This window comes from Melanerpes formicivorus, unplaced genomic scaffold (genome assembly GCF_026170545.1).
Source record: "Melanerpes formicivorus ecotype bairdi unplaced genomic scaffold, bMelFor1.0.p_v2 SCAF_302, whole genome shotgun sequence".
NCBI lineage: Eukaryota > Metazoa > Chordata > Aves > Piciformes > Picidae > Melanerpes > Melanerpes formicivorus.
Window position 1 is genome coordinate 186,398 of NW_027142654.1, and position 26,499 is coordinate 212,896.

Genomic DNA, 26,499 nt, shown 5'->3' on the forward strand with positions numbered 1-26,499 from the left:
CCACTAACTCCCACCAAGCCACGAGCAAGAACTGAATGCAGTAGCCCATGACTGACACACGAGCCTCCTCTCTTGCAGCACTGGCCTCTTGAGGACACATGAAGATGTGCTCTAGGAAGCACTGGCTCCAGCAAAGGCCTAGCCAAAATGCTGGCAATGCACTGCTGTGAGATTATGGGGTCATATGTTTCGGCACATCTGCCAGAAGCACTCTTGCCAATCCTGCAAGTCTTGGAAGACAGCTTGGATGAGGAAGCCACCTTGGATGAGGCCTTGAGAATGTTGGGCCAGATGGAGGGGTACCCCTGTCTATAGCAGCATCTTGACAACTACATGATCTTCAGGGTCCCTTCCAACTCAAACCATTCTCTTCCTACTAGGAAATGCTAAATGTTGAAGCAGCTGAGGGAGCAGACAGCATCAGCATGAACTCCTCACCTTTCCCTTTCATCAGGCCCTCCTCAGTTAAGATAACACCAATGATTCCCAGGTGAAAATTGATGGGCATCCAGTTACTCAGTTCAATAGCCTTTCTGCCATCCCAATGCTCTGTACTCACTTCCGTTCACTGGAGAGGTTGGTAGCTGCACACACCACTGATATCTCTTCTTTTTCTGAACACATCTGTTTTTGGGAGGTGCTGGGAGCTGCTCCCACCAAGGACATTTTCTCTTTTTCTACCTTCTCTGCCATCCTTTCAGCCTCCATTATCCTCTAGCATGAAGAATGAAAAGGAAAAAACTGCTCAGGTTTGAAAGCTCACATGAATGCTGATCTGCACAGCTGTATTTGATGGCTTCTGCTTAAAGACAAGAGAGTGGAACCAACAAAGTGGAAACTCGGAGCACAGTGGGTGCAGACGTCCGGCTCACTGACCACCATCCTACCATGACATTTTATCTCCTTTTGCTTGGAGAGATGAATTCTTTTGTACTGGTGGGGATGGAACTGCTAAACCTCTTGTTGCTAAAACCACCTGAAGTCAGGGGATGGAAAAATTTGCACTCACTCCAGGGTTACATCACCCAGGTTCCCCAGAGGAGCAGGGATTTGGGTTTTCTCAAGCAGAGTTTGATACAGGTGACATTTTACACAGTCACCTCAAATCACAGCCCTTGTCTGCCAGAGGAACAGGCACCAGGAAGGCAGAGTGGTAATAAACGACAACTTCAATTGCACTCCACAGATCTGGCAGCACAAAGTGTGCAAATCACCAGCTCACCTGATCAGAAAGCTTCCCAATCATTTGCTACAAGCCAAGACACTGGAAAGGAAACTGTAAAAGAAACTGTGCAAGAAACAGCACTTCTCAGTGCGTGCTACTGACAGCACACCTGCTGGTGGCCAAAACATTCCAGGACTTTTGTTCTATGGGACACCATGGTTTCAAGACAAGAGAGTAGAAGACACTTTAAAACACCAAGGCATTTCTTAGACAGCTGACAGGACTTTCCAGCTGCTCCACAGGTGCCCTGTGTCCAGCATGAAGCATTTGTGGACACTTTTGTGGCCTTCCAGTATCTGAAGGGGGCCTACAGGAAGGCTGGGGAAGGACTTCTCAGGATCTCAGGTAGTGATAGGACTAGGGGGAATGGAATGAAGCTGGAGGTGGGGAGATTCAGGCTAGATGTGAGGAGGAGGTTCTTCACCATGAGAGTGGTGAAACCCTGGAATGGGTTGTCCAGGGAGATGGTCGAGGCCCCATCCCTGGAGGTGTTTCAGACCAGGCTGGATGAGGCTCTGTCCAGCCTGATCTAGTGTGGGATGTCCCTGCCCACGGCAGGGGGGTTGGAACTAGGTGATCCTTGTGGTCCCTTCCAACCCTGAATGATACTATGGATACTATGGATACTTTGGATACACATTCACTTTTGATGTTTCAGGAGGCCTTTAAAGGAGGAGCATCCTGAGCCCACTCAAAACTGGGAAGCAGAAATGAGCTCTCTAAAGGACATTTCAAACAACACTTTGGTCTTGCTACAAACCCAGCTCCACCTCTCACCTTCAACAATTGAAGAGGCTTGCCACAAGTGATTTTTCGTGTCACTTTCCAGGGTGAATTCTGTGCACAGGGGTGGAGCTTGACCTCTCCCATCTCCTGCTGATTGCCTTCTTCAAGGAGCTGAGGGCCACTACAAAGTGAGAGGAGAAAAGAAGGGAAGAGTTTTGGTCTCTTCCCCCAGGCAACCAGCACCAGAACAAGGGGACACAGTCTCAACTGCACCAGGGGCAGTTTAGGCTCGAGGTGAGGAGAAAGTTCTTCACCGAGAGAGTCATTAGTCATTGGAATGGGCTGCCCAGGGAGGTGGTGGAGTCACCATCCCTTGAGGTGTTCAAGAGGGGATTGGACGTGGCACTTGGTGCCATGGTCTAGTCATGGGTCTGCGGTGACAGGTTGGTCTCGATGATCCTCGAGGTCTCTTCTAACCTTGGCGATACTGTGACACTGTGATACTGTGAGTTGGAGAAGTGCACCTCTGATTCACAGGCAAAATCCAGCCTCCCAGCCTCATTCTCTTCTAATTGGAACTTTCCATGCCAGCCCCGAAAACTAAAGGAGTATAAAGCAACTCGAGAGAAACTGGCAGCCCTTACTCACCCACCCCACATACAGAAAACAGTTTGATCTTCCTCCTGATTTGGTCTAGCCCGAAGTTTGGGAACATACCTGTGCCATGGACCAGCAAGCGAGCATGGTGGCTTTTCAACTACCTGCTTTGGGCACAGAAACAAAGGGGAGAGGGGGAGGAAAGGTTAGCTGAAGGATCTCAGCACAACAGAAGCAGGTGTTTAAAGGCAGGTCTGTGGGCCTAGCATACAAAATAGCTCCAACTAACTTGGTCATCATGGCCGCCTTCACTGTCTCTGAGCTGCAGGTCCTCCTCCAGCATTCTGAAAGACAACCAGAAGACAAGGATCAGCCAAGGCAGGCACAGTTTCAGGCAGCAGACCTTCACAAAGAATTGGTGAATGCTGTCCAAGAAAAAACAAACCTCCCACATCTTTTTTGACCATTCCCCACACTCTGGCTGCTAACCCCTCTCACTGCCTGACAGAACCACAACATGCCAAAACCAACAAATTTGAAAATAGCTCCTGTTTAAAGAACAAAATTCTGCTTGAACTTTGGTCCAAGACTGTAGAAGGAAGAGGGCCCCAGGCAGCCTGGTTAATATGCAAACATCACAGACCCTGACCTGATTCAGAGCCAAGGAATCCCCTCTAATGCATCCTCATCCTTCCCACTCCCACAGCCACAACAGGCCTAAAAGGGGGGCTCAGCTTCAGTGACAAAGAGGGAGGAAACAACTCCACAATTCAAGCTCTTCCATAATTACCATAGCTGAAATACCCCTTCACACAGCTACATGTCAATCCCCACCTATCAGCTGCAAGTAGTATCTTTACAACTGCATGATCTTCAGGGTCCCTTCCGACCCAAACCATTCTCTCATCCTTTCATGTAGGAAATGATATACGCTAAAGCAGCTGAGGGAGCAGAGAGCATCAACAATTAACTCCTGACCTTTCCCTTTCATCAGGCCATGCTCAATTCAGAAAAGCCAATGATCACCAGCTGAAAATTGATGGACACCCAGTTACTCAGTTCAATACCCTTTCTGCCATCCCACTGCTCTGTACTCACTTCTGTTCTTGGGAGATGCTGGGAGCTGCTCCCACCGATGATTTTTTCTCTTTTTCTGACTTCTTTCTCTTCCTAGCAGCCTCAATTATCCTCTAGCATGAAGAATAAAAAGGAAAAGGGAAAAACTGCTCAGGCTTTGGAAGCTCACATGAAGTGATGATCTGCACAGCTATCTTTGATGGCTTCTGCTTAAAGACAAGAGAGTGGAACCAACAAAGTAGATACTCGGAGCACAGTGGGCGCAGATGTCTGGCTCACTGACCAGCATCCTACCATGACATTTTATCGCCTTTTGCTTGGAGAGGTGAGTATTTTGTACTGGTGGGATTGAACTGCTAAACCTCTTGTTGCTAAAACCACCTGTAGACAGTGGAAGGAAAAAATTGCTCTATAGCTCTCAGAGCAGATTTAGATCACCCAGGTTCCCCAGAGGAGCAGGGGCTTTGGTTTTATTAACCAGAGTTTGAGACAGGTGACATTTTACACAGACACCTCAAATCACAGCCCTTGTCTGCCAGAGGAACAGGCACCAGGAAGGCAGAGTGGTAATAAACGACAACTTCAATTGCACTCCACAGATCTGGCAGCACAAAGTGTGCAAATCACCAGCTCACCTGATCAGAAAGCTTTATAATCATTTGCTACAAGCCAAGACACTGGAAAGGAAGCTGTAAAAGAAACTGTGCAAGAAACCTCCCAGGCAGCCAGCACCAGAACAAGAGGACACAGTCTCAGGCTGCCCCAGGGGAGGTTTAGGTTGGTTGTTAGGAAGAAGTTCTATATGGAAAGAGTGATTGCCCATTGGAATGGGCTGCCCAGGGAGGTGGTGGAGTCACCATCATTGGAAGTGTTCAGGAGACTTGATGGGGTGCTTGGTGCCATGGGTTAGTTGTTTAGGTGGGTTGGATTGGTTGATGGGTTGGACGTGATGATCTTGAAGGTCTCTTCCAACCTGGTTTATTCTATGTAATTCTATGTAATTCTATGTAATTCTCAGTGTGTGCTACTGACAGCACACCTGCTGGTGGCCAAAACATTCCAGGACTTTTGTTCTATGGAACACCATGGTTTCAAGACAAGACAGTAAAAGACACTTTAAAACACCAAGGCATTTCTTAGACAGCTGACAGGGCTTTCTGACTGGTGCCCTGTGACCAACATTAAGCATCTGTGGACACTTTGGACACATATTCCCTTTCGATATTTGATGAGGCCTTTGAAGGTGGAACATCCTGAGCCCACTCCAACTTGGGAAGCAGTAATAAGCTCTCCAAAGGGGCATTTCAAACAACAGCTTGGTCCTGCTACAAACTGAGCCCCACAACTCACCTTCAGCAATTCAAGAGGTTTGGCAGATGTGTTTCTAGATGGCATATTGCAGAGCTCATTCTGTGCACTAGGGTTTCTCTTGACCTCTCCTATGTCTTGCTGACTGCCTTCTCCAGGCAGCTGAGGGACACTAGATAGTGAGAGGAAAAAAGAAGGAAGAGTTGGAGAAGTACACCTCTGATTCACAGGCAAACTCCAGCATCCCAGACTCATTCTTTTCTAACTGTAGCTTTCCATGCCAAGCCAGACAAATAAAGAAATCAAAGCAAGGAGACACTAGCAGCCCTGACTCACCCACCCCACATACAGAAAAGAGTTTGGGTTTCCTCCTGATTTGGTCTAAACAGAAGTTTGAGAACAAACCTGTGGCTTGGAGCAGCAAGCAGTGTTGGTGGCTTTTCAACAACCTCATCTGGCTACAAAAATAATGAGGAGAAAGGGAGCAAATGGTTAGCTGAAGGATGCCAGCACAACAGAACAAGGTGTTTCAAGGCAGATCTGTCGGAACAGTGTAAAAACTGTCTGCAACTCACTTGGTCTTCGCTGCTCTCTTCGCTGTCACTTAGGTGCACCTCCTTGCCAATCATACTGAAAGACAACCAGAAGACAGGCATCAGCCAAGGCAGGCTCATTTTCAGGCAGCAGACCTTGACAAAGAATTGGTGGATGCTGTCCCCACAACAAACCACACTCCCACATCCTTTTTGACCAGTCCTCACGCTCTGACTGCTAACCCCTCTCATCACCTGATTGAATCACAAAATGCCAAAGACAACCCAGGGCTGCCAGGGCGCTTCCCACTTGTCTCAACACACTTTCCAATGAGCTCAGTACCACCACCTATAACCACCCAAGAGCGCAAGAGCAGTGCTGCTCTGCCAGGGTCACCTAGGACACCAAGGTATCCAACCAGGGCTACATGTAAACAAACACAGCCAATCAAGTTTAGGCTCACCAAGTGAGACAAGCACCAAGACAGCCAATCAAGTTTAAGCTAGCATACCAAGCACACCTATCAACAGTTAGCCTTGAAGACCAACGTAGCCAATCAACATTAACCTAGCACATCAACACAGCCAATCAATGTTAACCTGGAACACCAACACAGCCCATCAATGTGAACCTAGCACACCAACACAGCCCATCGATGTTAACCGAGCACACCAGCACAGCCCATCAATGTTAACCTAGCACAACAGCACAGCCAATCAAGGTTAACCTGGCACACCAACACAGCCCATTAATGTTAACCCAGCACACCAACACAGCCAATCAATGTTAACCTAGCACACCAGCACAGCCAATCAAGGTTAACAACAGGTTAGGGAAGTACGGTGGAATGAAAGCTGCAAGAATGATGGACTGGAGTTGTGTTTCCCTTACATGTACGAGAACAGCTGATTAAACAAACAGCTGACAATCTGACCTGACTCAGAGCCAATGAATCCCCCCTAATGCATCCTGATCCTTCCCACTCCCAAAGCCACAACAGGCCTAAAAGGGGGGCTCAGCTTCAATGACAAAGAGGGAGGAAACATCTCCACAATGCAAGCTCTTCCATTATTACCACACCTGAAAGACCCCTTCACACAGCTCCATGTCAGTCCCTGCCTCCCAGCTGTGAGTAGCCAAGAGCACAGCAAAGCTCTCTGCACAAAACCAGTTTCCTCCTACTGTCTCCTCAAGGAACCTCAGTGCTCCAGACCACTCCATGCCACTAACTCCCACCAAGCCACGAGCAAGAACTGAATGCAGTAACCCATGACTGACACACGAGCCTCCTCTCTTGCAGCACTGGCCTCTTGAGGAGACATGAAGATGTGCTCTAGGAAGCACTGGCTCCAGCAAAGGCCTAGCCAAAATGCTGGCAATGCACTGCTGTGAGGTGATGGGGTCCTAAGTTTCGGCACATCTGCCAGAAGCACTCTTGCCAATCCTGCAAGTCCTGGAAGACAGCTTGGATGAGGCCTTGGGAAAGTTGGCCTAGCACAATGGCTCCCCTGCCTATGGCAGCATCTTGACAGCTTGATGACCTTCAGGGTCCCTTCGAAGCCAAACCATTCTCTCAGCCTTTTTTCTAGGAACTGCTAAATGCTGAGGCACTTGGGAGAGCAGACAGCATCAGCATTAACTCCTGACCTTCCCTTTCATCACGTCTTGATCCATTAAGAAAACACCAATGATCACCAGGTGAACATTGATGGACATCCAGTTACTTGGTTCAATAGCCACTGCAGAGAACTCAAGGAGGTTTTCCACAGCAGCTACCGGCACCTAGAAACCAAAGGCTGCTGCTGCAAGAGAAACTAGCAACCCCAACTCACCCACCCCACATACAGAAAAGAGTTTGGGTTTCCTCCTGATTTGGTCTAAACAGAAGTTTGAGAACAAACCTGTGGCTTGGAGCAGCAAGCAATGTTGGTGGCTTTTCAACAACCTCATCTGGCTACAAAAACAAAGAGGAGAAAGGGAGCAAATGGTTAGCTGAAGGATCCCAGCACAACAGAACAAGGTGTTTCAAGGCAGATCTGTCGGAACAGTGTAAAAACTGTCTGCAACTCACTTGGTCTTCGCTGCTCTCTTCGCTGTCACTTAGGTGCACCTCCTTAACAATCATACTGAAAGACAACCAGAAGACAGGCATCAGCCAAGGCAGGCTCATTTTCAGGCAGCAGACCTTGACAAAGAATTGGTGGATGCTGTCCCCACAACAAACCACACTCCCACATCCTTTTTGACCAGTCCTCACGCTCTGACTGCTAACCCCTCTCATTACCTGATTGAATCACAAAATGCCAAAGACAACCCAGGGCTGCCTGGGCGCTTCCCACTTGTCTCAACACACTTTCCAATGAGCTCAGCACCACCACCTATAACCACCCAAGAGTGCAAGAGCAGTGCTGCTCTGCCAGGGTCACCTAGGACACCAAGGTATCCAACCAGGGCTACGTGTAAACAAACACAGCCAATCAAGTTTAGGCTCACCAAGTGAGACAAGCACCAAGACAGCCAATCAAATTTAAGCTAGCATACCAACCACGCCCATCAACAGTTAACCTTGAAGACCAACGCAGCCAATCAACGTTAACCTGGCACACCAACACAGCCAATCAACGTTAACCTGGCACACCAACACAGCCCATCAATGTTAACCTAGCACACCAACACAGCCAAGCAAGGTTACCAACAGGTTAGGGATGTATGGTGGGGTGGGAGCTCTAAGAATTGTGGACTGGAGATTTATTTCCCTTACAAGTAAGAGAACAGCTGATCAAAACATCTCCCACATCTTCTTTTCAATCTGACATCACTCTGGGTAATTCAGAAATGGCCTCTTTCACCTCAGCTGCTGGCCAATGTGTGAAAACTATTACAACTCCTGAGCTTGACTTGAGGAGCAAAGAACAACAGTAACATTTTAAAGAAATCATACTTATGCAAGGGCAGACAAAGACAGATTGCCCCAAACCAGTTTTCAACTAATTGGGAGGTAGCTCCTGTTTAAGGAAAAACAATCAGCTTGAATCGTGGGCCAAGACTCTAGAAGGAAGAGGGCCCCAGGCGGCCTGGTTAATATGCAAACATCACAGACCCTGACCTGATTCAGAGCCAAGGAATCCCCCCTAATTCATCCTGATCCTTCCCACTCCCAAAGCCACAACAGGCCTAAAAGGGGGGCTCAGCTTCAATGACAAAGAGGGAGGAAACATCTCCACAATTCAAGCTCTTCCATTATTACCACACCTGAAAGACCCCTTCACACAGCTCCATGTCAGTCCCTGCCTCTCAGCTGCGAGTAGCCAAGAGCACAGCAAAGCTCTCTGCACAAAACCAGTTTGCTCATACTGTCTCCTCAAGGAACCTCAGTGCTCCAGACCACTCCAAGCCACTAACTCCCACCAAGCCACAAGCAAGAACTGAATGCAGTAGCCCATGACTGACACACGAGCCTCCTCTCTTGCAGCACTGGCCTCTTGAGGACTCATGAAGATGTGCTCTAGGAAGCACTGGCTCCAGCAAAGGCCTAGCCAAAATGCTGGCAATGCACTGCTGTGAGGTGATGGGATCCTAAGTTTCGGCACATCTGCCAGAAACACTTTTGCCAATCCTGCAAGTCTTGGAAGACAGCTTGGATGAGGCCTTGAGAAAGTTGGCCTAGCACGAGGGGTCCTATGGCAGCATCTTTACAACTAGATGATCTTCAGGGTCCCTTCCAACTCCAGGGGTCAGTACTGGGTCCAGTCTTCTTCAAGATCATCATCAATTACCTGGGTGAGGGGACAGTTTGTACTCTCCACAAGTTTGCTGGTGATATGCAGCTTGGAGGACTGGCTGACAAGGTGCTAGGCAGGGACTATTCAATGAGTCCTGAACAGAGTGGAGAGCTGGGAAAAGAAGAACCTCATGAGGTTCAAGAAGAGTAAGTTTAGAGCCCTGCACCTGTGGAGGAATAACAGCATGTCTTAGGGGTTGACCTGCCAGAAAGCAGCTCCATGGAGAAGGACCTGGGGGTCAAGAAGTTATCCGTGGGGCAGCAACATGCTTAGGGGGCCAAGAAAGCCAATGGGCTCCTGGGGTGCACTAGGAAGATTGGTGCCAGTAGGTAAAGGGAGGTTCTCTTCCTTCTCTGCTCTGCCCTAGTGTGACCACATCTGGAGTAGAGTGTCCAGTTCTTAAGCTGCCCAGTTGAAGAGGGACAGAGGTATACTAGAGGGAGTCTGTTGCAGTTTGAGCTGGGTGCCCCCCTGCAATGTTTACTTCCTGTGTCCAGAAGTCCAGCCCAGAGGGGTGGACACAGGAAATTATGTAGTATTTCATACCACAATCCTTTGCACCACTGTAAGATCCAGTGCGGAGTCTCTTTTCTTCCTCCTCCGTCAGCCGGTAACTGTGGGAGATGTCTCCTGGCTTTGGGCCTGGCTAGGCCCAAGGCCACGGGGGGATGGGCAGTCTCAGATCTGGCCAGCTGAGACTAGCCTAGCAATGGGAGGGGGAAGAAGGAGCCCTGGGGGTCTCGGGTATACCCTCAGGTAGGGATGGGATCTCTCTGGGTCTGCTTTGGGGATTTTTCTTTGTCACTGTGCTTTTGCTTTTCTGTAAAAGTTCACTGCTTTCTATTTAAACTTTCCATCACTTTTGCAATCCGTTTGTCTGAGTGTTTATTGTTGCCAGGGGTGGGGAAGGGGGCTGCCTCAACCCAGCACAGAGTCCAGTGAAGGGCTCTGAGTATGATTAAGGGAGTGGAATGTCTGTCTTAGGAGGAAAGGCTGAGACACCTGTGCCTCTTCAGTCCAGAGAGGCGAAGGCTGAGAGGGGATCTTGATAATGTTTCCAACTATCTGCAGGGTGGCTGTCAAGAAGGGGACACTCTCCTTTCAGTGGTACCCTGTGATAGCATGAGGGACCTGGAACACAGCAAGTTCCACTCCAACGTCTGGAAGAAAGTTCTTTCCTGTGAGCTTGCCAGAGCCCTGCACCAGGCTGCTGAGAGGTTGTGGAGCCTCCTTCTCCAGAGGCTTTCAGCACCCTTAGAGATATGTTCCTGTGTGACCTGCCCTAAATGATCCTGCTTTGGAGAAGGGGTTGGACTTGAATACACTATCAGGGAGGCATCCCTTAGCTGCCATACAGTCTCTCTCTGTGCAAGGACAGAGACAGAACTCTTATCAGTGTTTTACTAAGCACTGCTTGACTTTTACTTCCTTTCTGGCAAAAAGTCACTGCTCCGTGATGCTTACAACTCAGGCACGCACACAAAATCACAAGAGACATGGCAAAGGCAGGGAAAAATAGAGGGATGTTGCCATTGCAGCACTGCACAGTACAACAGCAAGGTAATTCAGGTTACGAAGCACATCTTCCATCGCATACAAACATGAGGACATTAGTCTTCTATTCCACACGTGACTGGCTCCACAGTGCCTGAGGTACAGCTTGTACACTTAACTCTGCTCATTACTTGCAAAGATGCTCATACAGTAAAAGAAAGTCAGTGATTGCTTTCCAGTTGAGCACCACTGGAAACACAAACTTTAGAATCAAAAACCCATCAGCTGCAGAAAAAAAAATATGCATTTGGCATAACAAGAGACACTGGGGGCTTATTTGAGAGTTAAAACATACAACAAAGGGGAATTAAAGCAGCCTAATACAAAACCTAGTACAAAAATGTATTCCCCTTGAGGAAAAAAAAAGGATCTGCATGACCTCTTTGATCTTTCCTTTACCATTTGAATCTCTGTCTTCAGAACTTTCTATTATTTGGCAGTTTCACTCTCCTGTCTTAGGTGTGAATGTCCAGGAAGCAGGAACGTTCCTCTTTTCAGAAGCAGATTTGGCCACAAGAACTCTCTCTCCTTCATTTTCTGTCCCAGACTTCCTTTCATCCCCATTTTCCTCTTGTTCTTCATGGACTTTTTCATTTTCTTCTGCAGAATACTTCTGCATGGACTCCGCTTCAACAATCCATGTTAGAAACATCTTTCGGCTCAGGCTTCCTCACTTTCTACTTCACTTTGGTCTTCTGGAACTTCATTTAGTTCATTTAACTGAATTGCTGCAATACTTGAAGACGTCTATGTTTCCTTCTATATTTCCTTCTTGACATATCTAGGAAGAGATACCAGAGAAAGTAAACCAAAACATTCTGAAAACAGTTCTTCCTGTTCGTTAATAAACACTTCTCTTATCTAAAGCATGAGGAGAAAAGGCATTTCAGATCTAAGGCCACACACGTTCATATTGTAATCCAAAAGATGAGTACCTGAATAAATGAAACTGAATAATTGTCTGGATAAGACAAACTGCAAAAAGAGATCCTTTTGGCCTTAAAAGGCTAGATTTTTCACAAGCCAGCATAGCAAATTAAAATATCTCCTCTAAGGAATACTTCTAGAGTTAAAGCTCAATGAAGGAACAATGTACATCCTTAACTCCACCATCATATTGGAAACCCTAGGAACTCACAGCATCCCTTTGGACCAGCGTTTGCAATTTCTTAATTTACAGACCTAAGAGGGCACAAGTGGGAGATTCTTACCTGCATCTAATACTCTTGCATTTAATACTCCTTCATCCCAGCCCTGGTCCAGCCACACCGAGCTCTCTGCAGGTGGGTCAGGCAGTGGTGGTGGCAGCGGAAGAATTTTCATTATTATAGGGAAAAGGATGTGTATGTTCACGCTGCCTACTTGCAGGACCTTAAGCTGCTCTGTCACTGACCTCTGATTGAAGTCCTAAAATGTCTCCTTGAATAGCTCTTCCAGTATATTTCATTAAGAGGAATTGCCTAGCACATGCCTTACTCCTCAAGCATCTGCCACTTCACAGCTTAAGTACATAGCAAACTGCTGGCCAAGCTGTCAGCCCATGGCTTGGACGGGAGCACACTGCGATGGGTTAGGAACTGGCTGGAGGGCCGAGCCCAGAGAGTGGTGGTGAATGGTGCCACATCCAGCTGGCAGCCAGTCACTAGTGGTGTGCCCCAAGGATCAGTGCTGGGCCCTGTGCTCTTTAACATCTTTATTGATGATCTGGATGAGGGCATTGAGTCCATCATCAGTAAATTTGCTGACGACACCAAGCTGGGGGCAAGAGTTGATCTGCTGGAGGGTAGAGAGGCTCTGCAGAGAGACCTGGACAGGCTGGACAGATGGGCAGAATCCAACGGCATGAGATTTAACACATCCAAATGCCGGGTTCTGCACATTGGCCACAACAACCCCATGCAGTGCTACAGGCTGGGGTCAGAGTGGCTGGAGAGCAGCCAGGCAGAGCGGGACCTGGGGGTGCTGGTTGATGGTAGGATGAACATGAGCCTGCAGTGTGCCCAGGCAGCCAAGAAGGCCAATGGCATCCTGGCCTGCATCAAGAACAGTGTGGCCAGCAGGAGCAGGGAGGTCATTCTGCCCCTGTACACTGCACTGGTTAGGCCACACCTCGAGTACTGTGTCCAGTTCTGGGCCCCTCAGTTTAGGAAGGATGTTGACTTGCTGGAACGAGTCCAGAGAAGAGCAACAAAGTTGGTGAGGGGTTTGGAACACAAGCCCTATGAGGAGAGGCTGAGGGAGCTGGGGCTGCTTAGCCTGGAGAAGAGGAGACTCAGGGGTGACCTTATCACTCTCTACAACTACCTGAAGGGAGGTTGTAGACAGGCTGATGATGGTCTCTTCTCCCAGGCACCCAGTACCAGAACAAGAGGACACAGTCTCAGGCTGCGCCAGGGGAGGTTCAGGTTGGATGTGAGGAAGAAGTTCTATACAGAAAGAGTGATTGCCCATTGGAATGGGTTGCCCGGGGAGGTGGTGGAGTCGCCGTCGTTGAGGGTGTTCAGAAGGAGACTTGATGGGGTGCTTGGTGCCATGGGTTAGCTGTTTGGGTGGGTTGGATTGGTTGATGGGTTGGACACGATGATCTTGAAGGTCTCTTCCAACCTGGTTTGGTTTATTCTAATAAAGTTTATTCTAATAAAGTTTACAGACTGCATAATATAAGAAGTGTTTCCATCACTGTTGTGTCTCCCACTTTTTCACTTCACCACTTCAAAGATTTTCCAGAGCCCTCATCTGCTTCTTCACCTATTTTCAGTGGTTCCCTTTTGAGAATAAAACATGCAACATTTTCACTGCCTCTGGCACTGTTTGGACTCCACATCCCTGCTCTCCATTTTCCCCTCCATCAGCAATGTGTTCTCTGAAGAACATCAAACATGCCAGAGCTGCTGAGGATTACATCTAAATTCATTGAGCACTGTGCCCCACAACCCTCCCTGCTAGGTAATTGGAAATGAAAGACAGCAGAGACTTCTTGTGCAGAGACCAGCATGTGCAAGCGAAGGATCTTCTGTTGCTTGCTGCTGTCAGGAAGCCCTCTGGGTGCTCTACGACTTAACAGGAGATCTAACATTGTCTTCTGACGGAGCTGTGCTGGTCCCAGCATGCAGTGCATCTTGCAAAACTGTATCAAGGAGTCCTAGAAACTGCACTCTAAAACCACAGCAACTGCTCTGAGATCTGCCCTACAGGTAGAACTGATGAGCAATCACTGTAGAAACTGGGGTGACAGCCTCCAGGGTGGGCACCTTTTCACACAATCACAGAATTAACTAGGCTGGAAAAGACCTTTGAGATCATCAAGTCCAACCTATCACCCAACACCATCTAAGCAACTAAACCCTGGCTCTAGGGACAGTGACTCCACCCCCTCACTGGGCAGCCCATTCCAACGGCCAACCACTCTGTGAAGGATTTCTTCCTAAAATCCAGCCTAAACCTCCCCGATGCAGCTTGAGACTGTGTCCTCTCCTTCTGTTTTCATGAAGAACAGCTACAATTCAGAGTCACTATTGAAGGCATGGCGTCAATAAGGCAGCAGGTTTAAGAGAGAGGTCCTCAATCTGCTCCTCCTGGCATTGGTAACTGCTGAAAAGCAAAGCTCAAATTGTACCATTGAAATAAACTGGGTTTACATAATTTATGTAAAGTCACAATCAGCTTAGGAATGCTTGGAGATGCTTTGTTTGCAGGTTACTGACAGTGGCAGCGTAGAGCTGAAAAAGGAAAGGAGTAGAGGTTAAGGCCTGGACAGAATTGGAGGTCTCCTCTACCCCAGTACATGGAAGAATGCATGCCTCTGGACCTAGCTGAGAGAAATGTAGCACAAGTTGAGTGTTACACTGAGACACTGAAAGTAACTCCTTGGGAAAAGAGCCCGCGTGTCCTATGTGTCAGCACTTCGACTAGGTCTAATCCATACAAGGATACCTTGGTCCGGCAGGCGAGCTGAACATCTCACCAGCTACCACCCTAGCGCCAGGACCAGCAGCCCCAAGAGAAAGTGTCCCCCTTCATATATCTCACTGCCTGGAGATCATTAGGCAAACTGTTAACAAATGCATTCACACACTTTTCAAGACCCTTGTGGGAGAGAGGAGAGAATTCATTCAGGGAAAGCCTCACACACACACGCAGCCCTCTCACACTGGCTCAGGCTACAGTATCGTGGGAACTAGGCCTCTCCCAAGACCATAAATGACAAGGTGGTGACCATGCAGGCTCCCATGCTACAGCTGGCTTGGAATCAAACAGCAGCATCTCAGAAAGAGAGACCTTTTGACAGCAATCAAGGAGCTGTTACAAAATGAAGTGTTCACAGGAAGGCCTCAAGCTGCACTTTATGCCAAGATAGCACAAAACAGATCTTGAGGGCGTCTGTTACAGGGCAGGGAAAGCACTGCAAATACAGAAATGTCCTACAGTCACTCCTTGCCCTCCCTTTGCACAGTCCACTCAAACAGCTTAGTGCTTTACAAGGAAGAACAGGATAAAGCACAGTCTGCTCTGACAGTCCTGCAGCCAAGATGCAAGAGTGTGAGGGGAATGGCACAAACCAGCGGAAACCACCTGAACTCAGAGAATCACTAAGAGTTGAGGCAGGGGAAAGGAAAGTTTGGCTCTGGGTAGGAATCAGGCTGGGATGAATAGGAACTTGCAAACTGGCTGATGCTCCCAGCAAATGCAAGTTGCCACGTCTCACAGACTCATTTCACAACTGAATGTGCAAATTAGAATGCTCACACTGGCTGTTTGCAAAAGGCAAATAGTCTGGGAGTGAATCAAATCAGGTTTTCAGTCCTTGGAAAGTAGCTGTTCACGAGATGCTGAGAGCATAGGAAGCCCTGCCCTAACTGAGAGCTGTGCTCCTGATGGGGGTAGTGCTCCTGCACACTCCCACACCACTGGGCCTTGGAGAGAGGTGCAGCCTGCAAACGTCACAAATACAAGTGTGGAACAGGAGTTCAGGGGCAGAAGTAACCCACAGAATGTTTAAGGATGTTGCTAGGTCATGTAGGATAAAAACTAGAGAGGCAAAAGCGCATTTAGAGCTTAGACAAGCCTCTGCTGTGAAGGACAACACAAAATCCTTCTATAATATAGCAATAGCAAGAGGAGGGGCAAGAACAACCTCCACTCCTTGGTGGACAGAGATGGAAACATGCTAAAAAAGGATGAAGAAAAGGCAGAGGTGCTTAACAGCTTCTTTGCCTCAAATTTTATTAACAGGACAGGTTGTCTTCCAGACAACTGGCCTCCTGAGCTGGGAGATGGAGGCAGGGAGCAGTATAGTTCACCTGTGACCCAGGAGGAAGTAGTTAAGAGACCTGCTGAGCCACTTGGATCCCCACAAGTCCACAGGACTGGATGGGATCTATCCATCCTAGGGTGCTGAGAGAGCTGGCCGATGAGCTGGCCAAGCTGCTCTCCATCATTTTTCAACAGTCCTGGCACACTGGAGAGCTCCCAGATGACTGGAAGCTGCCCAACGTGATGCCCATCCACAAGAAGGGCCGGCTGGATGAGCCAGGGAATTACAGGCCTGTCAGCCTGACCTCAGTGCCAGGCAAGATTATGGAACAGGTCGTCTTGAGTGCAATCACACAGCACTTGCAGGATGGCCAAGGGATCAGGCCCAGCTAGCATGGATTTAGGAAGGACAGGTCCTGCCTGGCCAACCTGATCTCCTTCTATGATCAGGTGAGGCGCCTGGTGGATGAGGGGAAGGCTGTGGATGTAGTCTATCTGGATTTCAGCAAGGCCTTTGACACCGTCCCCCACAGCAAACTCCTGGCCAAGCTGTCAGCCCGTGGCTTGGACAGCAGCACTCTGCATTGGGTGAGGAACTGGCTAGAGGGCTGAGCCCAGAGAGTGGTGGTGAATGGTGCCACATCCAGCTGGCAGCCAGTCACTAGTGGTGTCCCCCAGAGATCAGTGCTGGGCCCCATCCTGTTTAATGTCTTCTTTGATGATCTGGAGGAGGCGATCATCAGTTGGTCATCAGTAAATTTGCAGATGACACCAAGTTTGGAGCAGAGGAGCAGACGTTGATCAGTTAGAGGGTAGGAGGCCTCTCCAGAGAGACCTTGACTGGCTGGCCAGATGGGTGGAGTCCAACATGACGGCATTCAACAAGTCCAAGTGGGGGTGCCGTACTTTGGCCACAACAACCCCATGCAGCTCTACAGGCTGGGGTCAGAGTGCCTGCAGAGCTGCCAAACAGAGAGGGACCTGGGGGTACTGATTGACAGCTGACTGAACACGAGCCAGCAATGTGCCCAGGTGGCCAAGAAGGACAACGGCATCCTGGCCTGTATCAAGAATAGTGTGGCCAGCAGGAGCAGGGAAGTCATTCTGCCCCTGTACTTAGCACTGGTTAGGCCACACCTTGAGTCCTGTGTCCAGTTCTGGGCCCCTCAATTTAAGAAGGACATTGAGACTCTCAAATATGTCCAGAGAAAGGCAACGAGGCTGGGGAGAGGCCTCGAGCACAAGCCCTACGTGGAGAGGCTGAGGGAGCTGGGATTGTTTAGCCTGGAGAAGAGGAGATGCAGGGGAGACCTTATTGCTGTCAACAACTACCTGAAAGGTGGTTGTTGCCAGGAGGGGGTTGGTCTCTTCTCCCAGACAAGCAGCACCAGAACAAGAGGACACAGTCTTAAGCTGTGCCAGGGGAAGTTTAGGCTCGAGGTGAGGAGAAGGGTCTTCACAGAGAGAGTTGTTGGCCATTGGAATGGGCTGCCGAGGGGCGGTGGTGGAGTCACCGTCCCTAGAGGTGTTCAAGAAGGGACTGGACATGGCACTTGGGGCCATGCTTTAGTAGTCATGAGGTGTTGGGTGACAGGTTGGACTTGATGATCTTTGAGGTCTTTTCCAACCTTATTGATTCTACGATTCTATGAAAATAGAAACTTGGGGAGGCAAGCGCAAACGGTTCTTTAACAGTCAACGCTCGTGTTCTGCACCAGAGATGATAAAGCAGCTTTTTTGCCTGTGTGCTTCTTTCCTCTTTCCTTTAAGGAACTTTCATGCACTGGTTCTCCTTAGCTGATGGAAATCTTTCCCCATCAAAGCTTCCCAACATCTCCTTTGGCTGGGGCTGTTTTGCTGCCACACAGCAAAGGAATGTCTCCTGAGTTCAGGAGCACACTCCAAGGGTTTGGCATTTGGCATTTCCTCACCAAAGGTTCCTTGTGCCAAAGTTGTCCGAGCACGCCAGAGGAAAAAGACAATCCATTAAACCCACTTCAATTGAAGCACTTCTCATGGTTCAGAGGTTGAACTTGTACAATAAATGAGCAACTTCTTTGAACATGAAAGCAAAAAACTAGGATAGCTGCACTCTCCTAAAGAGACACAAGTTTCTAGAAAAGTTTCTTCACACAGGATTCCAATTTCTGACTCCACACATTTTGTCTGCTTCTAAACACAATTGATTTGATCTTGAAGGGACTCCCTAGTCTCACAGAGGCAGACACCAAGGTGGCTACTCTATGCTATGCCAACTGCAGGTGCAATTTTTCACCTGGGGATCTCTTTCAGTAGGCACAAGTCAAGCCCTAAAATATTCATTACGTGATGGAGAGGGATATGAGCACCCCAGGTTGGACACTAGAATGCAGTGAATCCACGGGTGAGCATTCGGTCTCTCTACTACATTTGGGACCCCTAACCAATCTGCAAACCTGGCTCTGTGGCACAAAACTACTTGTGGGCCTTTATCAAGACTTCTTAAATGGATATTAGTAATGTCAGCAACAAAAGATTAAGAATCTCCTCCATCACACACTAGTGCTATCACAGCTTCTCAGGTCAAGCATAAAGTCCAATTGGTGTTCTTTGACCTGGGATAAACTTCAAGTCCAGAACTCTCAGGGCCCAAATTCCTTCAGTGACACACAAGAGCTGTGAGCTGGCTGGCAAGAAGACATAACCCAGTGGGCTGCATTCCCTGGCTGCAGGAGCACAGCAGGTCAGTGGGACAGGCTTACTTTTATCTTCAAGATAGCTGGTAGGATGGCTTCAGATCATCTCCGACTTGCAGTTTCTGCAGAAAACAACCTTCTACTCCCCATGTAGGAATACATTCAGTTGTCTGTCTGACACTGGGCCATGTTTCTAGGTTTTTCAGACTCAAAGATCACCTTGCTGTGCTTTGATTTCACAAGACCATTTAAAAACACTGACCTATGAAACACTATAATTGTTATTGGACTGCAGGAAATATTCCCAGGCCAATACATGCTAAAACCAAAATTGATTCCACCTGACTGATAGCTAAATTCACCATAAAACTCTTTTTGAGTCCAGTACCAGCTCTTCTCAACGACATTTGTCAGCCCAGTGAGTTTAAATTCAGATCTGAACTGAAAAAGTTAACCATCAAGTTCAAGGTACTTAAACACTTTAGTATCCTATCTAAGAGACAGTGAGACAGACTTCCCTAAAGCTAATCTTGACCTCTTTCTTAGCTTTCTCACACATTGGACATGCTTTTCTTTCTTAAAAAGTTGTACCAAAAGGTATTTTACAAATTCCCCACAGCTTCCCCTGCAGCAATACTATTCCACACCACCAGAACATGAAGAGATTGGCAAAAATGGTTGACTGGTTCCACAGCAGCTGGGTTCTCAGCTGAGGTAAATACACATTTTAAGGGGTGTGTGTGTGTGTGTGTGTCTGTACACGCTGCCTCCAAACATCTATTAAAGGATAACAAACTCTCCTGATCCTGTGGATTCAGGTTTTACCTGTAAGAAAAGTAGGAAAAAGGACAAGAAAGACAACAGCCCCAAGCCTTCCAGAGCCAGCACAAATAAGTCAGTCCAAATGCTGCTTGCCACATTATTCAGTATCAGTATCACTAAGGTTGGAAGAGACCTCAAAGATCAGCAAGTCCAACCTGTCACCACAGACCTCATGACTAGAGTAGGGAGGACACTACTGCCCACTGCAGGCTTGAACTCACGCCCTTCTCATTAAGGGTCTTATGCACTACCATCTGAGCCACATCTGCCTTCAGCACCAATCAATTGCTAATCAACTGAATCTAGGACACAGATGTGGTGGTTTAAGCCTTAACTGGAGTTGAATCTACCAACAAATAATCTGGAGTCAGTTTGGAAGTAGGAGAAGTAAAGTTTTAAACAATATCTATATAGAGCAATAGCAAGGGGGATTTAACAGGTTAAGGAATAAGGATGAATAGGAGAATATGCCAAACCAAATGTAGATGGCCTTTTATCTCCCCCGATGTATGTGGATTTCAGTCCTTTAGAGAAGCATGGATGCAGCAGGGAGAAGTTCAGGCCTGACCACGTGACAGAACCAGGAGGCCAGCAGCAGCAGTGTCCCTTCCAACAGGCAAAGCAGGGGCAAAGAGCAAAGATGGCTGCCACAGCCTCCCCTTTATAGTCTTGCTGGATGGGAAGGGGGAGCAGAACAGAGCAATTTAGACCCTGCGGACCCCTCCTCCCAGGAGGGAGAAGCCACGTCCACCTGGATCAAGTTTCTTTTGTTGCCTCCTAGGGGAGGCAGGGCTCTCGCAGCCCAGCCCCAGGATAGTGTAACCCAGCACAACAGGCCTGGTACACAGTCCATGTTTTGCAGTTTTGTCATAAGAAATGGCAAGTGCATGTAGAAATGAATGTAGAATGTAGAGGTATGGCAAGCAGTGTGCAAAGCAGTAGTACTGGATGAGAGAATATGGTAGGAAAGAAGAATGAGGCAGAAGGTAAAGAAGAACTGGAAGACACCAGCACTGCTGAGTTAAAAATGTTTAAGAAGTACAAGAGGGTAAAAGCAAACAGAAAAGAGAAAGAGAGGAAAAAGGAAGAAGAGAAGGAGACTGAGGAGGAAGTACAGGAGAAAAAGTCTCCAGCCCCGAGACAAATGAATCTGAAGGCTGCACAGTGAAAACTTGGACAAGCAGAAGTGCCTGAGGAAAGCATTAGACAACTAAAGGAAAGGAATAAAGAAAAATAAAAGCAACAAACAAGGAGAAGCAAGGGACTGAGGAATGGGTTGGGAAGGTAGCCCTTGTTTTCAGTAACCCAGCTATTATTCCACACACAAATGAGCTACCAAGGTACAACCAAACCCAATCTCCTACAGGACATGATCTGACCCTAACTGCAATTTGAAACCACATCAAGGCAAGATTGTTAACCCTAAGCCTTGCCTAGGTTTACCTTCAGACAACTCTGGGAAAAAAAGTGCCAATACAGCTCCATTATGGGAGAGCACAAAATGAATAGCTCAAGTGTTTACCTAACTCTTGTATACTCTTATTTTTCTCCATGATAGAAAGAGCAGCAGATGCACATTCAAGTGTAGACAGACAGTTGTTTGTTGGCTGGGTATCAATTACATCATGACTCGAAAGGTTTGGTTTCAGCTGCACCTGAAAAATAGAAAACTCAAATCAATAGGACACTGTAGCAAACAAGCACTTTCTTCCCTATGCTAAGCAAAACACCGCCCCTTCCCCTCGCTGGTCAGCTGCCTTCTTTCCTTTTTGCCCTACTGCCTCCCACAGCCAATCGCCTTATGCTGCTCTCAGTGTAATACCATCGAACCTGTGAGCCACCAGCAGAGACAAGAACTGCAAACAGGTACAGCAAATACAACTCTTTGTGAGAGAAAGACTGACTGAAATTTCAGCAACCAATTGCAGTTGCCATAGAGATCCTATCACAAAAGTAAAACTGTTCACCTATGCCTCTTTTATTGCACACTCAAAACACACACACACACGATCCTGTACAATGGAGAAATCACTCTACAGGCACTGACATCATTCACCTTGTGTGGCAATGCCTCCAAAACCCCAGAGGCCCCAACAGAGCTCTATTGTTTTCTTCTACCTCTTTTAAGGATAGCGAGAAGGTATTCTCAATGGCAAAAGGGTCTCCTCCCCCTTTCCAGAGCTGTGAAAGAGGCAGAGAAAGTGCATCCTGCTCAGGCAATTGTAGTGCAAGGCCCTTTCCCGTTGCTCAAGGGAAGTCCTCCACTGGAGGGGGTGGCCCAGAAAGCCACTGTGAGGAAATGGTATGCCTGTTTGGAGGGAATTGCACCGCCCCTGCCTCTAAGAGAGGGCCCTACTAAAGTGTCCAAACTCCAGCAGCCCGTAAATCCAGACACAACCTGATTGGGTCAGCCATGCAAGCCATCTCCAACTGACGCAGCTCCAGAGGTGACCGCAGACCCCGACACACAGAGGGAGTGTGTGGTTCACAGATGCATCCTCCCAAAGGGTGGCAAAACAGTGGCACTACAAGGCCACAGCTCTGGAGATTGCCACAGGCAAGACTGTAACCAAAGAGGGTGCAGGTAGCGCACAAGTGGGAGAACTGCCTGCACTTCTGTTGGCTGTAAAGAATGGTGCTGAAGCCATCTCCACAGATTCAGATGCCACATTTAAAGGGGTCTCTGAGTGGATTTGTCAGTGGGAGGTGAGTCAGTGGGAGATCAACCACACCAAGGTGTGGAGGGCTGAAGACTGGCAAAGACTCTCAGAAACAGGCTGATCAAGACCCACCCAAGTGGGATGAGTCAAATGACATTCCAAGAAAGAAAGCCCTGATGCAAATTGGAAACTGCAAGCTGACTCCTTGGCACAAATCCATGTGGTGAGTAATGAGGGGAAAGACTGGGAGAGGTCGGCTGAGCAGCTCCACATCCAAAGAGGCCACTCAGGCAAAGCTGATCTCTACTAGGAGTGCAGGTCACTGGATGGCTGGGTTCCATGTCAGCATGTGAAACTGTTATTTCAGCTTGTCCATGTTTTGATTGGGAGTACATTAATGAGGCAGGAATTATAAAAATATAGTTATTTTTATTTCCTGAAAGCCCTGCCCCAGAATCATGTACACAACTGGTTACATCTTTCTTATTTACAGGTTCTGTTGGGTTCTACAAGGATGCTTATGGGCAACTTTGGTACCATTCAGAGAATTCAGGAAATGGAAAAGGCTAAGCCACAAAGTTGCTTTACCCCACTTAGAAATCAGAGGCAAGCCAGGACCCTAGGGAAAGCTGAGAGGTGGATTTTATTCACAAGGGCGGAGTAGGAATTTAGAAATGATCCCTAGGTCTGTCCTAGGTGGCAGGCTCCAGAACTGCAAGTTTATAATCCAATCAATGGGTCACAAGGCACAAATCCAAAGGAAAAGGGACCCGCCAAAGTTAAAGTGTCCTTAGGCACAACTGCCACCAGGCAAACTCGCGGAACACCACAGTCTGAGCAGTGCAAGCAAAGCCGCACTGCCGGCGTGTTATCACCACCAGCCGCAGTTTTACGGCAGGCAGGGTCACTCCAGCAGCAGGCAGGGAGCAGGACCCTAGGGCAGGCAGGTCGGGCACAAAGCCAGGTCCGGGTGCTGATCTCTCCAGTTTCACCGCGATGCAGCACGAATCCCAGGAAACCGAGTCCAGAGTGAGCACAGCGGGTTCCAAAAATGAGCCCCACAAGGACCCCCTGACCGCTTTCTGCTCACTCTGTTTAAGATATTCCGAGACAATGTGTCCAGTGCCAATATCTACCGGGCACAAAGAACCCAGCCAATCTCAATTCCAAATGCCAGCGTCAGCTTTCCACACGAGTGAGGGACTTGAGCTCCCGGCGGCAAGAATGGGTGCCTATTTGCCTTTCCCCCCAAGCCCCCAGCGGGGAGGGGAAGGCAATTTCATCCCTTTGTCTTCCTCCGCAGATGGAGGTGGGGGAAGCGGGCTTTGGAGCACCCCGCAACAGTTCACAATGCACCATAAGGCTGAAGGCTAACCAGCCAAAGCTAGCCCCAGCCCAACAGATCAGACTGGATAAGACTCTTTGGAGTACCTGGCAATTGATCGTGTTGGCCCCCTGAAGCCATCCCACGGCAAGAAGTACATCCTGGCAGGCATAGAAGTAGTCTTGAGATTGAGCGTGGCCACAGCTACCAGTGCAACCATGGGGGCCCAAACAATGGAAGCCTTAAAACAACGCTTCATGGTTGTATGGAATCAAAGAATGGTGCTGGCTGGAAAAGTCCAACCATTATCTAACTCTAGCAAGGCAAGTGCCAAACCGTGTCCCAGCTCTTGGTGTTATTTAAACAGCTCTGGTAATGGGGATTCCACCACCTCCCTGGGGAACCTCTGCCACTGTTGGAGAACCCTTTCAGTGGAGAAGTTTCTTCTAATATCCAACCTAAACTGCTCCTGGGACAACCTGAGGAGGTGGGCCACTTCCTCTCCTCCTAGCATCTGGTGCAAGGGAGAAGAATAGCTCTTGCTCTTGTTCAGTCTTTTCCTTTAGGATGTCTCTGTCTGGTCTTGGAAGCCTGCCTCATGAATGGCAGATGGAGCTTTCCCACTGCAGTATTCCCTCACTTCAATTCACAGATAAGTGGCAAGCAGCAAATGTCCATTATCTGACTTGGCAAAAAAAAAATGTATGTTTATTCACACACACTGTTCAACTGCATGGGGTGGAGAAAGTCACTTCCATCTGCAAAGGCCACTTCCAAATCTTGCTCACCAGCAACACCATTAGCCTCAGGGCTCTACTTCACATGTGTGCATGGAGCAGGTCCAAATGCAAGAGCTGGTTAACATTTTCAGCACAGGGCCAAGACTTACTATAGCATCAGCTTTGTCCTTCAGCCTCTTGATCTCTCCTGTGTAGTATTTTACCAGTATTTGCAGTATTTTGACCATTTGTCACACTCAAGCTGCTAACCCCTCTCATTGCCTGACTGAACCAAAACATGCCAAAAACAACCAATTTGAAAACAGCTCCTGTTTAAAGAACAAAAATCGGCTTGAATTGTGGGCCAAGACTCTAGAAGGAAGAGGGCCCCAAGAGGCCTGCTTAATATGCAAACATCACAAACCCTGCCCTGATTCAGAGCAAAGGAATCCTCCCTAATACATCCTTATCCTTCCCACTCCCAAAGCCACAACAGGGCAAAAAGGGGGGGGGCTCAGCTTCAATGAGAAAGAGGGAGGAAACATCTCCACAATTCAAGCTCTTCCATTATTACCACACCTGAAATGCCCCTTCACACAGCTCCATGTCAGTCCCTGCCTCTCAGCTGCAAGTAGCCAAGAGTACAGCAAAGCTCTCTGCACAAAACCAGTTTGCTCATATTGTCTGTTCAAGGAACATCAATGATCCAGACCACTTCAAGCCACTAACTCCCCCCCAAGCCACAAGCAAGAACTGAATGCAGTAGCCTATGACTGACACATGAGCCTCCTCTCTGGGAGCACTGCCCACTTGATGTCACATGAGGAGGTGCTCTTGGAAGCACTGACTCCAGCAAAGGCCTAGCCAAAACTAATCACAATAGTTCCCTATGAAAGTACCAAGAAGAGTTTCATACAAAATTACTAAGAATAGTTCTTATAAATGTACCAAAAATTGTTCCATACAAATGTACTAAAAATTGTTCCTTATAGGAGTACTAAAACGAGTTTCTTTTAAAACTACTACTTTTATTTCCCTATAAAAATACTAAGAACAGTTACTTATAGAAAGAATATATACATATAAAAGCACTTAAAGTGCTTTCCTAGAAATGTACTGAAATAGTTCCTTACAAAAGCACTAAAAATAGTTTGCTTATAAAACTTCTAAAAACAGCTCCTTATAAAAGCACGTCCAGTGCCTCCCCAGGTCCGGCTCTGGAGGATGTTTCTTCCATCACCTGGGCCAGTCAGGGTGTATTTGTCTCCCATCTCAGCCACTGTAAAGCCTGTCTAGCGTAGTGGACCAGCTCCCTCACGCTGCTGTTCAGAGCCAGACTGCCTGCCGCTGCGCTGAGTTCAGCAAAAAGCTCTGCAAAAGGGACAGGCAGAGAGAAAAGAGATGGTGGGTTTCACACAACAGGCACATCTGAGAGACAAGGGGAGGACAAGGAAGGACAACAGCAGCATGCTGTCACTTGGCCAGCAAGGAGCCCAGTTCAAGTGCTGCTCAGCTCCTCCATTAAAGAGAGAGAAGCCAGCTTCACTCTTTGCAAGACAAAAGCACCTGGATGTCTGACAAACAAACTAAACCCACAGGGTGCAGTGCAGAAGGCTGATCTTCCCAGAAGGGGCACCAACTCCAAAGAGGGAAGTGCCCCAAAGGGAAAAACAAACACCAACCCCCCTCAGGCTTCTTCCTGTGTTACCATGAAGCCAGGTGACTTGTTTCCTGCACTTCACACCCTCACCACTTAGCTCGCAGACATGAGGATGCCAGGACAGCCTTTCCATTGAGACGGACACAGCATGCACAGCATGCAGGAGAGACAGGCTGGAGGACTAAGGCTTACCTTTATTCTTCCTGGACAGGGTTTCAGCCTCTTCCCAGGCTTGGAGCCTCTGCAACATCTCTGCTCAACCTTGTTCCAGTGCCCCACCGCCCTGATGGGCAAGAAATGCATCGAATCTAAATTCAGCTTCTCCCAGTTTGAAGCCATTAATCCCTTGTCCTGTCACTACATGCCTTGTGTAAAACTCCATCATCAGGTCTCCTGTAGTAGCCCCCTTCAGATCCTGGAAGGCTGCTCACAAGGTCTCCCCAGAGCCTTCTCTTCTCCAGGCTTAACAAGACCAACACTCTCAGCCTCACTTCACAGGAGAGGTGCTTCAGCCCTCCTATCATCTTTGTGGTCTGCCTCTGCCAATGCCCAGAGAGTACACAGCACCTCTCAGACAGCTCTC

General features: G+C 48.2%; 1 protein-coding gene across 1 annotated transcript in view; it reads right to left on the bottom strand.

The window, feature by feature from the left end:
• The window catches only part of LOC137458969 (AF4/FMR2 family member 1-like), a 44,608-nt gene extending 22,438 nt beyond the window's left edge, over window positions 1–22,170 (bottom strand). Inside the window, exons 1-12 of the mRNA XM_068170262.1 lie at window positions 21,076–22,170; window positions 11,203–11,584; window positions 7,539–7,593; window positions 7,369–7,421; window positions 5,509–5,563; window positions 5,339–5,391; window positions 4,976–5,105; window positions 3,647–3,738; window positions 2,838–2,892; window positions 2,669–2,715; window positions 2,003–2,132; window positions 560–714 (exon numbers count right to left, since the gene is read on the bottom strand). Coding sequence (XP_068026363.1) covers window positions 560–714; window positions 2,003–2,132; window positions 2,669–2,715; window positions 2,838–2,892; window positions 3,647–3,738; window positions 4,976–5,105; window positions 5,339–5,391; window positions 5,509–5,563; window positions 7,369–7,421; window positions 7,539–7,592 — 824 coding nt within the window. The 5' untranslated portion in view covers window position 7,593; window positions 11,203–11,584; window positions 21,076–22,170. The remainder of the gene's footprint in view (window positions 1–559; window positions 715–2,002; window positions 2,133–2,668; window positions 2,716–2,837; window positions 2,893–3,646; window positions 3,739–4,975; window positions 5,106–5,338; window positions 5,392–5,508; window positions 5,564–7,368; window positions 7,422–7,538; window positions 7,594–11,202; window positions 11,585–21,075) is intronic.
• Window positions 22,171–26,499: the final 4,329 nt, after the last annotated feature.